Source organism: Ictidomys tridecemlineatus, chromosome 7, assembly GCF_052094955.1.
Source record: "Ictidomys tridecemlineatus isolate mIctTri1 chromosome 7, mIctTri1.hap1, whole genome shotgun sequence".
Lineage (NCBI taxonomy): Eukaryota > Metazoa > Chordata > Mammalia > Rodentia > Sciuridae > Ictidomys > Ictidomys tridecemlineatus.
Window position 1 is genome coordinate 51,974,469 of NC_135483.1, and position 11,345 is coordinate 51,985,813.

The 11,345-nt window shown below is 45.3% G+C and overlaps 2 protein-coding genes across 5 annotated transcripts in view; both read left to right on the plus strand.

Annotated features, from left to right (window-relative positions):
* The window catches only part of LOC144365468 (uncharacterized), a 44,777-nt gene extending 40,130 nt beyond the window's left edge, over window positions 1-4,647 (plus strand). Inside the window, exon 4 of the mRNA XM_078016989.1 lies at window positions 3,966-4,647. Within this exon, the coding sequence (XP_077873115.1) occupies window positions 3,966-4,030 (65 nt within the window). The 3' untranslated portion in view covers window positions 4,031-4,647. The remainder of the gene's footprint in view (window positions 1-3,965) is intronic.
* Window positions 4,648-6,399: 1,752 nt separating this feature from the next.
* Window positions 6,400-10,856, plus strand: Hey1 (hes related family bHLH transcription factor with YRPW motif 1). 4 transcript variants are annotated; one of them, XM_078016987.1, is made up of 5 exons: window positions 6,400-6,833; window positions 7,468-7,543; window positions 7,684-7,779; window positions 8,083-8,164; window positions 9,098-10,856. In XM_078016987.1, the coding sequence occupies exons 1-5, from the start codon at window positions 6,415-6,417 to the stop codon at window positions 9,679-9,681; spliced, it is 1,257 nt and encodes a 418-aa protein (XP_077873113.1). In that variant the 5' UTR covers window positions 6,400-6,414; the 3' UTR covers window positions 9,682-10,856. The 4 variants fall into 4 exon arrangements, with proteins under 4 accessions (XP_077873113.1, XP_077873114.1, XP_005341416.1 ...); XM_078016988.1 differs by having other exon boundaries at window positions 7,684-7,767; XM_005341359.4 differs by lacking the exon at window positions 6,400-6,833 and adding an exon at window positions 6,882-7,197.
* The last annotated feature ends 489 nt before the right edge of the window (window positions 10,857-11,345 follow it).

Sequence of the window (11,345 nt, forward strand, 5' to 3'; positions counted from 1 at the left end):
ATAGTATCCAAAAACCTTACACTTCTTTTTCCTCCCCTATCTAGAGGTTACCTGGCCCCATTAGACTACTGAGTACAAAGGAAGTCAATCAATGCCCAAATTAAATGCCTTTTCCTGGCCTCAAGGTAGGACCCCTTTCTAAGTCCTCAACCCCACCTGGGGAGTGCCTCGCTGATGGTGGTCAAGACCAAGTTCAATGCTCTTTGTCAATTGTATCTTTCAAATGAAGGCTTTTGCTGTTGCCCCTTGACTCAGGCCCTTCTAGACTGCCACATAGCCAAGCCCCGAAGTCCCTGACTGGTGCATCTCCATGTGCCCTCGGGGCATCATTTGTTGGTATGTGGGCATGTATGTTGAAGAGTGGAATGATGGTGCAGGGTGTCCCTGTCCTAGTTCTCAGCAGCACATTGTCACTTGGATATTGATGCAAAATTGATTCTTTTTCCCCCTGACTAGAATTATCTATTGCACACATACTCAGCTCCTTCCACTTCTGGTCCTCACACTTTTCTCTACTAAGATTCAAAATCTGTATCCTCAATTACTCTTTGTTCTCCATTTTTGTCCTGTGCTATTGATTCAAAAGGAAAAATAAATCCTTTTCAACAAAACCCCAAAGCTCCAGTGTGTCAATTTGGGCCAATAGATGTAGTGGGTTAGCAGTCCTATGGGTTCAAAGTCTGTGAGTTCTGATTTGGCCTTATCTGCAACTGCCTGCTATACTTTATTTATTTATTTATTGGGTACTAGGGATTGAACTCAGGGGCACTCAAAAACTGAGCCACATCCCCGGCTCGACTTTTTATTTTATTTAGAGACAGGGTCTCACTGGAGTTGCTTAGTGCCTTGTTGCTGCTGAAGCTGGCTTTGAAGTCTCAATGCTCCAGCATCAGACTCCCGAGCTGGTGGGATTACAGGGGTGTACCACTGTGCCCGGCTCCCACTGTACTTTTAACTTCAGTAACTTAAAATCATTTTAGATGTACTTATCATAAACCATCTAGAAACAGAAAACTGCTAAATGATGAAATATTTGGAAGCCATATCTAATGAAGTTGTACTCCTCAGATGTTGTGGTATTGTATCGGCATCCAGAGCACCTGGGCAAAAAGACCTTCATTTCCACCAAATGAAGATCAGTACCAGTTCCAAGGAGAAATATTCCCAACTGCTCTTGTGAAACTCTTATAATCACTTCATTTCTATCCTGAGCTGTCTTGAAGGTATAAAAATAAAACATAGTTGAATTATTTAAATTATGAAAATATAGTGCAAATTACTATATAAATTAAATTAAGAATATGCCACACAGTAGCACTGGCATCATTTTTACTGAGAAAGGAAAAAGGGGGACAGAGGGTAGAAGGAAAAGAAGGTGTTATAAAGGAATAGAGAAAAAGAGGGTGCTATGGAATCAAACCAATGATTCAGACACAACCCTGGACCCCCTCTCGCCTGTCTTTGCTCAAGTTTCTAATCTTAAACTGGCAGAAATCATAACTCCTCTGTCCTGGGTGGTTGTGAAGATTCAATGAGTTATAGGTAAAGTGCCTGGCATATGGTGTCATAAAATGGTATTAAAACATATTAATTTATTTTTAAGGAATTAGTCTGACTAGTTAGCAAAGAGCTTTCAAAGCAAAAGTTACACTCAACTTAGTAAAAACAATTCTTAAGTTGCTTTTAACTTTACTTACTTTTTTGTGGTTCAGTGGTCTTTAATCAAAAGCGAAACATATTTATTTTATGCCAGGACAGATTTTTCCCAAAGTGTGTTCTTTGGGATGCTATTTCAATGGAATACTATCAGGTGCTATGTGGAAAAAAAAAAAAAAAAAAAGATGCCCTAGTTGGTCAGTTGGGAAGTGCTGAGTTAGACAAATGTCAATCAGGCTTCTTCACTCAGGGCTTCTCTGACCTTTTGAGCTGTAATGTGCCCTGAGATTGCCAAGGTTTTCCAAGTGTATTTAGAAAAATGAATTCATTTATTTACAGAGTATCTTCAGATTACTTTTCTGTGAAATGCACTTTGGGTATTTTAACTATCTCTCTCTGCTCTTCCTCCTCTTCCTCCTCCTTCTTTAAAGGTAGAGTGGCCTAAATGAATTCACTGGCAGGAGCAAGAAAACCTACTTAAGCTTCCTCCTAGGTGACCCAGGAAAACTTGAGATGAAGCAGCCCATGGTGTTAACATGATCATCATCACTGGTTAATAACCACAAGCCATACCATTTATACAGTACTATACAAAATGCTGCATCTCATTTTCTCTTTCACAAAACAAACCTTGAGGTGTTCTTCTTATACTGATGAGGAAACAGGCTTGGAGGAGTGAGGTGTGGGGCTGGCTCCCGGTCGGTCACACAGTTTGTAAAGGGTGATGTAAACCTAGGCAGGCGATTTGAAATCTTCTTTTTGTCCCAGTGTACCCACTGTGGCCTGTTGGGTTCCAATTAAACCATCCTTTCAAAGTAAATACCAGGGCATCTCACATCTGCCCTCAATTAGGAGAGTTGATCGTGGAAGTGCACTTCAGCGTGGCATGATAAGCCACAAGGCAATCTGGTGTTTGAGGGTTTCTAGGGAAGACAGCAAGCATGAGGGCAGAGGAAAATGGGTTTTTACTGAAGACTCCGGTATGACTGTTTTGAGTGACTCTACATTGTGGCTTCTGATTTGGTGTGTTCTCATAAAGGAGCCATCTCTAAACTCTGTGGGTACATGTCTCCGAAGCCTTGTTTATACACCTATTTATAGCACTGCAGGCTCAGGGGAGATATTTCTTAATAAGAGACTCAAAAAGCACAACTTTCGCTCATAATGAATAGCAGATGGTCATTTTACTCAAAATAATCTGGTGCTCTAAATAAGAAGCACTGATTTTGGCTCATGATTATTAAAAGGCTACTACTTCCTAGAGACACTGTTTTATTATATCCAATTATCACATAATTATACCAGCTTTTAATCTCATTAGATGTGTAAGACAGTATCAGAAGGAAAACTTGGAGTAATCTAATTCGAAGAATTCATTGGTAGAAAAGGTATATTAATACCTAATAATAACAGTTGCAGTTGATGGTTTATTAATGGTTACACTCTGTGTAAAGTGCTTTACATACATGATCTTATTTAATCTGTGACACTGGATGAAAATGTTTATTAATATCCCCATTTTACAGACGAGATAACTGAGGCTTTAAAGAGGTGAGTAACTTTCTCACTGTCATGCAGCTCAGAAGTTCGTGCTAGCGGGTTCATAGAGATTGTGGCTCTTTGCTCCAGGCCTGGCTCACTGCCTAGCACACAGTAGAGGCTTTCTACAAGTTTGTTGAGTGAATATACAAACAAGCAAAACATAAAGGTTTCAAATACTGGCTGATTTCACCTAAAAGTTGTTTTGACAATTTTTACTAATGGCCACATACTATGTGGAGTGTTTTGTATAATTGATGTAAATTATGTAAATTATTTTGTATTTAATTATTTTGTAAATTATTTTAATTATTTTTGCCTTGGAATGGATAAAGTAATTTTCCGGAAAGCTCAGAATGAGGCAGCCTCTTCTTTTCTTTGCTGAGAGCTGTGGGTGTGGCCTCTGCCCAGCTCTGAGCTTCATTTCTGAGGCTTATTCAGTGGAGACCACTTGCATTCACTAGCTAAATGGCAGAGGAAGGGTTTCATTAAGGCACCAGAGTAGGAATCTCCACAGAAGTCCAGTCTCTAAGAATGGATAACTGAAGAATTAGGGCTTCCTCCTGGGCAGCCCCTATCTGGCTATTGCTTGGGTGTCTTCCAACCAGTTGGTCACCCTTAGGACTCTTTCATATAGAAATGCTGGAGCTGTGGTTTGTGGATGAACTCTTTTTCTCAGTGGAGGTCCCACTGATTCTCAACTGGGGAGACTTGTACGTGGGCCTGGCCCAGGTGGTATATTCCTAATCTAGACTGTGTGTCTTTTCCAGGGCATCAGGGAGTAACCCTTCTGCCAGAGAACACAACAGAAGACACTCTGCGGAAATATAAATAAATATCCACATGTGTATAGACAGACCAGGCCTACAAGCAAATTCAAACGGTGATTCCTTAGGATAGGTGAATTCCAAAAATGTAGTACAACATCTTCTCCTTTACCTCCAGTTGGAAAAAGATCCCTTCAGGAAGGGTAGCCCTGATTAATTTTCAAGGTGCACCTTGCCTTCAAGGAACCTCATAAAAGTTTCAAGTAGTTCTTTATTCCAAGCTTTCCAGGAGAAATACTCTACAAAAAGCAAGTGGTGAGAACATTACAGGGACCCTCAGCCCAATTCTCTCCTCTGATTCCACTCTGGGGAGGAGCTGCCACCCCACTCTTCCTGGCAACAACCGAACCCCCTCACCCATCTCATCTTGATCTTACTTAAGTCCCTGCCCAAACTCAGAAGAGGCCTCCCAGACCTCATAAAGTGTTCTTGCTCCCAAACTTTGAGGCATCAATAACCATTTTTCCTGGTGTATTATCTGATTTCCCCATTGGGATGTGAATTCTAGGAAGAAGGTAGGGCTCTTCTAGAGTTTTGGGTCAACTTTCCTTTCTCAGGCCCTCCTAGCACAGTGTCAGGCACATAGAAGGCACTGAATAAGTGTTTGTTAGACACATGAAAGAATGAGACGATATCCTTCTTTTTTGATAGTAAACATGTATATGTGAGAATATTTCATTTAGGTATCAGAGAGGGATCAAGCATGGTCAACCCCACCCTGTCTTTTCCTCTCACCTGCTGCTTGTCCACACCTGTACACAGCAGTGAAAGTGGGCCAAAGAAGACCTGATTCATTGCAGGTGCTATAGGCTGGGAAAGCTTACAGATCCACAGAGGAATGGACACACTGATCCTGGGGACAGAGTGGCCTGTCACTTTAGGAGAAGAAACAGAATATCAGAGGGATTTTTTGAAAGACAGAGAGTTGGTTTCTGAATCATCAGGTTCTGGGAAGGAAGAGGCATGCAGTGTGATGTGTCTGACTGAAGACTGAGAGAGTAAAAAGAAGCTTTGAAGTAGAACTTTCAGTTTTGTGATAGCAGCAACCTCCAGGATGCTCTGTTACCTGCAGAAGGAGCAGAGAAAATAGTGGTGAGTCTGATCTTGGATTGACAACTGACAGGCAGCATGTGGGGAAGTATGAGGAAGAACAGTGGTCTGGATTTCAGGAAGAACAAACCCAGTATGTAGGAACCCAACCTGGACACGGAAACAGAGGGGGATGGAAGGAAAGGCTGAGAGGTTAAAGGTTAAGGCGAAGCAGATTAAAGCTTCAGTGGGAGATGAGAGGTTGGACCTGTATGTAGAAAGGAAGACATCAATTAAACTCAGGCCACTTCAGTGTGGCTTTCAAGGTGTGTTAAGATGGCATTAAGGTCTACAATGAGGTCTAGAAACAAAGAAGCTATTTGCAAAAGTAAGAAAATCCTTTTTTTTTTAAATATTCAGACGTTTATTAAGCTTTCCCTCAAGCTACTCAAGAATGTGAGATGAATCACTCTACAGTTTTGTAAGGTATAGAGCAGTCGATTTTCAAAACAAACATCCTAACCTTCTGTACAAATCCTGGAATCAGTTCTGATATTTAAAACTGTATTTTTACAAGTCCGTCTTCCTGGGATCCTCGCAGAACTTCATGGAGCATCTACTACGCGCCATGCCTCAACCGAAGCCAGAAGGCGGTGTATTTGTGTGCGTGATGCGTTGTCTACTGATCAGAGACATACATCCTCGCAGTGAGGCAGGCCTCAGATGCAAACGCCCGCCCCGCCACCCTGTCGCCGGCTGAGAGGATCTGGCCGCCAACGCGGGGCGGGGAGGAGGGTGAGGGTTGGGGGGAAACCAACATGATGAATATCCCCAGGGACTCCCCCCTCCCCGACTTAGCCTACAAAACAAGCGCTCCACTTCCCCGGAAATTAGATGCATAGGGGAGTTCATTCCATGCTGGAGGCTGGAAAGCCCTTGCAGAAGTGTCTTGCTACACTGGCGGGCTCAGTCCCCAGAAACGGAAGAACATCCCCAAAGCCACGTCCTGCTCCTCCATGTGACTAGCCTCTGGGCTGGTAGTCACAAAGGACGTGCCCGGAGCACAAGAGACACCTCTCTGGGTTTCCTGCTGGTTCCACGGAGCGACCAGCGAGAGGCCCCGCCAGGTGCACTCAGCCGGGCCCTGCCAAGAGCGCGCGCCTCCAGCCGCGGAGCACTGGCGACTACGTAGCCGAGATTTACGGCGGCTCAGGGCGGTGGCTTCCGGGGCCGGCCGGCGCCCAGGCTCCGATTACAGGTTCACACGGGGAGCCCAGCCCGCGAGCCCAGCCCGCGGCCGCTCAGTCCGGGCGGTGCGCCCTAGCGCAGCCTCGCTCCCCCGCCTGGCCATTCTTCTCCATTCATGCGGACGCCCAGCGCCGCCGCCGCCGCCGCCAGCGCGGCCGCCGTCGCCGTCGCCAGCCGCCCGGATTGGCTGGCGGCCGGGGCGCCGGCACTTTCCCACGGCCCGCGGCGCGTGCGGCTCACCGGCGGCGCTGCAGGCGCGGCCCTGGCGCGCGGCCAGGCCAATCGGGGCGCGCGGGGCGGGGCGGGGCCGCGGCTGCCGGCGGGCTTGTGTCCCGACCCGGCCTCCCGCGCCTCCTCGCCGCCGGCCCACCGTCGCCTGCACCTCCTCCTTCCCCACAAGTGGAGGCCGGGCAGAGCCCCCGCGGAGCCGACGCACCGCCGCCGGGCAGGGGCGGGCGCGGGGGCGGAGGCGCTGTCCGCCCTCGCCCTCAGTCTCGCCCCCGCCCCTCCCCTGAGCATCTGCCACTCAGCGGAGTAAGGAGCTGGATTGGCTGCAGGGAGGCGGTTGCCCGGGAGCCTCGGCCCCGCCCCTCCGCCCCCTCACCGTCTTCCCTACGCCCCCGCCCTCCCTAGGGCCCTGGGAAGGGGCTCAGCGTGGGAAAGGGATGGTTGAGTTTTAACCGGAGGCAGAGCGTGAGCGGGATCAGTGTGTGCTGAACGCGAGCAGCCGAGCGCTGAGAGGCGCCGCGGTTGTTAACTCCTCCCTGCCCACTGCGTCGACCCTCCCCTGAAGCCCCAGCGCAGCCAGCATGAAGCGAGCTCACCCCGAGTACAGCTCCTCGGATAGCGAGCTGGACGAGACCATAGAGGTGGAGAAGGAGAGTGCAGACGAGAATGGGTAATTTGGAGACGGTTGAGCGGGGCCGGAGAGGGAGGAGAGACCCGACTGACTGGCAGCGGTGACAGCGGGCGAGGGTTCAGGAGCTGCTGCTCTGAGCCGACCTGTGTGCGTCGCAGGCTGGCCACTGCTGGTGGCGAGAGACCCTCGAGTCACCTTCAAGTCCAATTTGCCAAAATAGTCTGAGTGCAAGGAGGGCTTTGGGGCTACCCTTAGATCATCTCCACTCGCTTAACGACTGTTCTCCCCCGCAACCCCCTTTCCTTTCAGAAACTTGAGTTCGGCTCTAGGTTCCATGTCCCCAACTACATCTTCCCAGATCTTGGCCAGGAAAAGACGGAGAGGCGTGAGTTTTAAATTTTATTTTAAACGAATGCTCCTCTTTTTAAATTTTATTATTAATTAACAGAAAGAATCACATTTCTTCTCTTTGAAATTTGCAGTCATCATGGAAATGTCCTTCTTTGTTTTGCCTGCTTCCCACAGATCATTGAGAAGCGCCGGCGAGACCGGATCAATAACAGTTTGTCTGAGCTAAGGAGGCTGGTACCCAGTGCTTTTGAGAAGCAGGTAATGGAGAAAGTAGGTAGAGTTATCAGTATAGCTATCTGCGCCTTCTGACTCCTCCCATAAATCTGAACCTTATTCATGTCTTGGAAAATAGTCGTGTTGCTTATGTCTCTGAATTCATACAGATTTTCCAAAGGATTTTGTGAAGACAACTCATTTTGCTTTAGTCCACACTTGTTGATTCACAGAGAAAGTAATATATATATTATATAATATGTGATATTATATAATATGTATATGTGTGTGCGTGTGTGTTATATGTTTTCCACCAAAGGCACTCGTGCCAAATCAGTCTTTTGTCATTCTCTTCTTTAGGGATCTGCTAAACTAGAAAAAGCTGAGATCTTACAGATGACCGTGGATCACCTGAAAATGCTGCACACGGCAGGAGGGAAAGGTACTTCTTATTAGTCCTGGGGACCTCTATCTGGTCAGGGTACAGGGAACAGTAGGCATAGTCCAGGATTGGTGCGGTTCCTGCCTGCTTTTTCTCTGGGGGTGGGCAGAGAAGGGTGTGTGGCATGTGCCCTTGCTTGTTAGTATGACTTCAATTGAACATCTGATTTTTTCCATTAAATATATTACCCCAGCCTTTTGCAAATTACGCTAGTGCATCTTTTGGAAAGTGCCTATCCAAAAAAAAAAAAAAAATAGTCTCTGAGATCCTCCAAAGTTTTGACAGCCCTGATTCAGATATCTGCCACATTTGTCCTTTACAATTTTGAGAAAAAGATCGAGAAATAGCATGCACACACATGTACATATATTCTTAATTTCTTACATAGAATTATTATATTATTATTAAGGAGCTGACACATCACATCCAGGATAGAAACCTGTTGTGGTTTAGTAGAGAAAAACCCAACAGAAGGTGGGAGACCAAGGTCTGTGGGTTGGTCTCCTCTGTCTCCAGCCTGGAAAATGCTTTACTGAGGACCAAGTGCCTAAAAGCTCCACGATGATAACTTACATCTGTGTGTCTAATGAATTTCACTGCTCTGTGGTTTCTCTGTCCTTGATGTATTTTTTGTTGTTGTTGAGGGAAAACATTAAAGGAATGAGCATAGTTTCATCTGCTGGTAGGGTATAATTCCAATTTGTGCTCAGCAGCTCCTAATTGGACTTTGAACTTGCATTAGCAAATACATTCTACTCATGTTGATTAATGCAAAGATTTTTGGTCCGCTCCAGAGTATTTGGGTTTGCAGGAGAACCCCCGTGACTGTTCAGTTTTCAAGACTAGGTATTTGCCAGAAAAGACTGCCTTTGGGGAGGAAGAAAGGCGGGTAATGAGCAAAACCCTGAGTTTTTTCTTTTGTTCTTTTCTCAGGTTATTTTGACGCACATGCCCTAGCTATGGACTATCGGAGTTTGGGGTTTCGGGAATGCCTGGCGGAAGTTGCCCGTTACCTGAGCATCATTGAAGGACTAGATGCCTCCGACCCGCTTCGCGTTCGACTGGTCTCACATCTCAACAACTACGCCTCCCAGCGGGAAGCTGCAAGTGGCGCCCACGCGGGTCTTGGACACATTCCCTGGGGGAGCGCCTTCGGACATCATCCACACATCGCGCACCCGCTGTTGCTGCCCCAGAACAGCCACGGCAGCGCTGGCACCACTGCATCGCCCACGGAACCACACCACCAGGGCAGGTTGGCCTCCGCACATCCGGAGGCTCCTGCTTTGCGAGCGCCCCCTACTGGCGGCCTTGGACCGGTTCTTCCCGTGGTCACCTCTGCCTCCAAACTCTCACCGCCTCTGCTGTCCTCAGTAGCCTCGCTGTCTGCCTTCCCCTTCTCCTTTGGCTCCTTCCATTTACTCTCTCCCAATGCACTGAGCCCTTCGGCACCCACGCAGGCGGCAAACCTTGGCAAGCCCTATAGACCTTGGGGGACGGAGATCGGAGCTTTTTAAAGAACTGATGCTATAAAAAAAAAAAAAAGAGGGAGGGGAAAACTTAAAATCCCAGCTGAGCTGGACTGTTGCCAACATCACCTTAAAGTCGTCAGTAAAAGTATAAAGGAAAAAGGTACACTTTCAGATAAATTTTTTTAAAGACTAAAGGTTTGTTGGTTTACTCTTTTCTTTTTAATTTTTTTAATCATGTCATATATTGGCAGTTTAAAAAAACTAGTTGTTAATTTTTGTTTAGTACAAACCTATTCTTTGTGATAGGTTTTTACTGTGTCTAATTTACTTTGTAAACCTATCTAAGAATGATTCCATTTTGCCTCAGAGTTTTAGGAATCATAAACTTTAGTGTTTTTGGTCTGTTTTTCTCCTTGTATAGTTGCAGTCTGATTTTAGAATTAATTTTTCAAACCACTATGCTCAATGTTAACATGATTCTGTTTGTTAATATTTTGAGAGATTAAGGTGTATGAATAATATTCTTTGTGTGTAGGGGGAACTATATTGAATTTTATATTTCCAAACAAAGCGGTGACAAATCAGATGATTAGCTTTATCCAAGAAAGAAGACTAGTTAATTCTCTGCCTCCTCAGCAGTAAGTTGGATGTACATACTATCAGTGACCCTGAATCCACGGAACCAAGTGCCATTGTCTGCTAGAACTTGCCCTTCTGGCAATTCAGGCCTAGGAGACAGCCACTAGTGGGTTAGGGCCCCATTGGGAGTGTTGGAGAGGAAACTGAAGACAATTGCATAGAATATGCCTGCATTTACCAGCCCCAAGCAAGGCAATGAATTTTTAATCCCACGGATCTCAAATTCTTAAGTGTTAACCTGCATAAGTGATCACGTGTGCAAGTGGTCAATTGAATAGTACAGTGGAACCTGCTAAATGTATGACCTAATTTTCCTGGAGCTGCTGTATTTTTTTGAACTGAAAAAAAATTTTTTTTTATGTTGTGTTTTCCTTTTGGTGCATGGAAATGTGGTTGTTGAGATATTTAAAGGGGCTTTGCTGCCTTCTTCTCTTTGGTTTATTTAATCTGATTTGGGCTATAAATGTATCATTTTACAGGTTTATTCCTTTAGCAGGTGTAGTTTCAACAACCTCCACTGAACTGGGTTTGACCTCTGTTGTACTGATGTGTTGTGACTAAATAAAAAACAAAGAACAAAATATTCTGCTGTGTATGTCTTACATTCCTTGGCCTTTCCCTCTATAGGCTAAGAAAAGACAAAATTCTTTCATTTTTTCCTTCCAATCGATTTTCATATATTTACCAATTTCATTACTCTGGGAATTCTAAACTGCAAATTCAAGTTTTGAATAATGTGACTTCCTTACAATGTAGAGCTTTGGCATGCCCCCCACCCCTCAACAAGGGAACATAGCCCTTTAGCTATTAAATAAGATCTTCTTGCCCTAAGCTGATCATCTGTGGACTAGGAAAGCTTAAATCAGACTGGAAATTGCAGAGGAGGGAAAGGACTCCGATAAAATATTTTAAAACTTTGTTGACCATTTGACAAATATTTGCTGAAAACACTGTGGGCTTGGATGTCTGCTGAGAGAATAGGAAAAAAAATCATGTATTTATTTTTTAAAATGTTAAAACAAGAAAGTCCAAACATTGCTGTATGTAAGACCCAGTGCAAAGACTCAAGA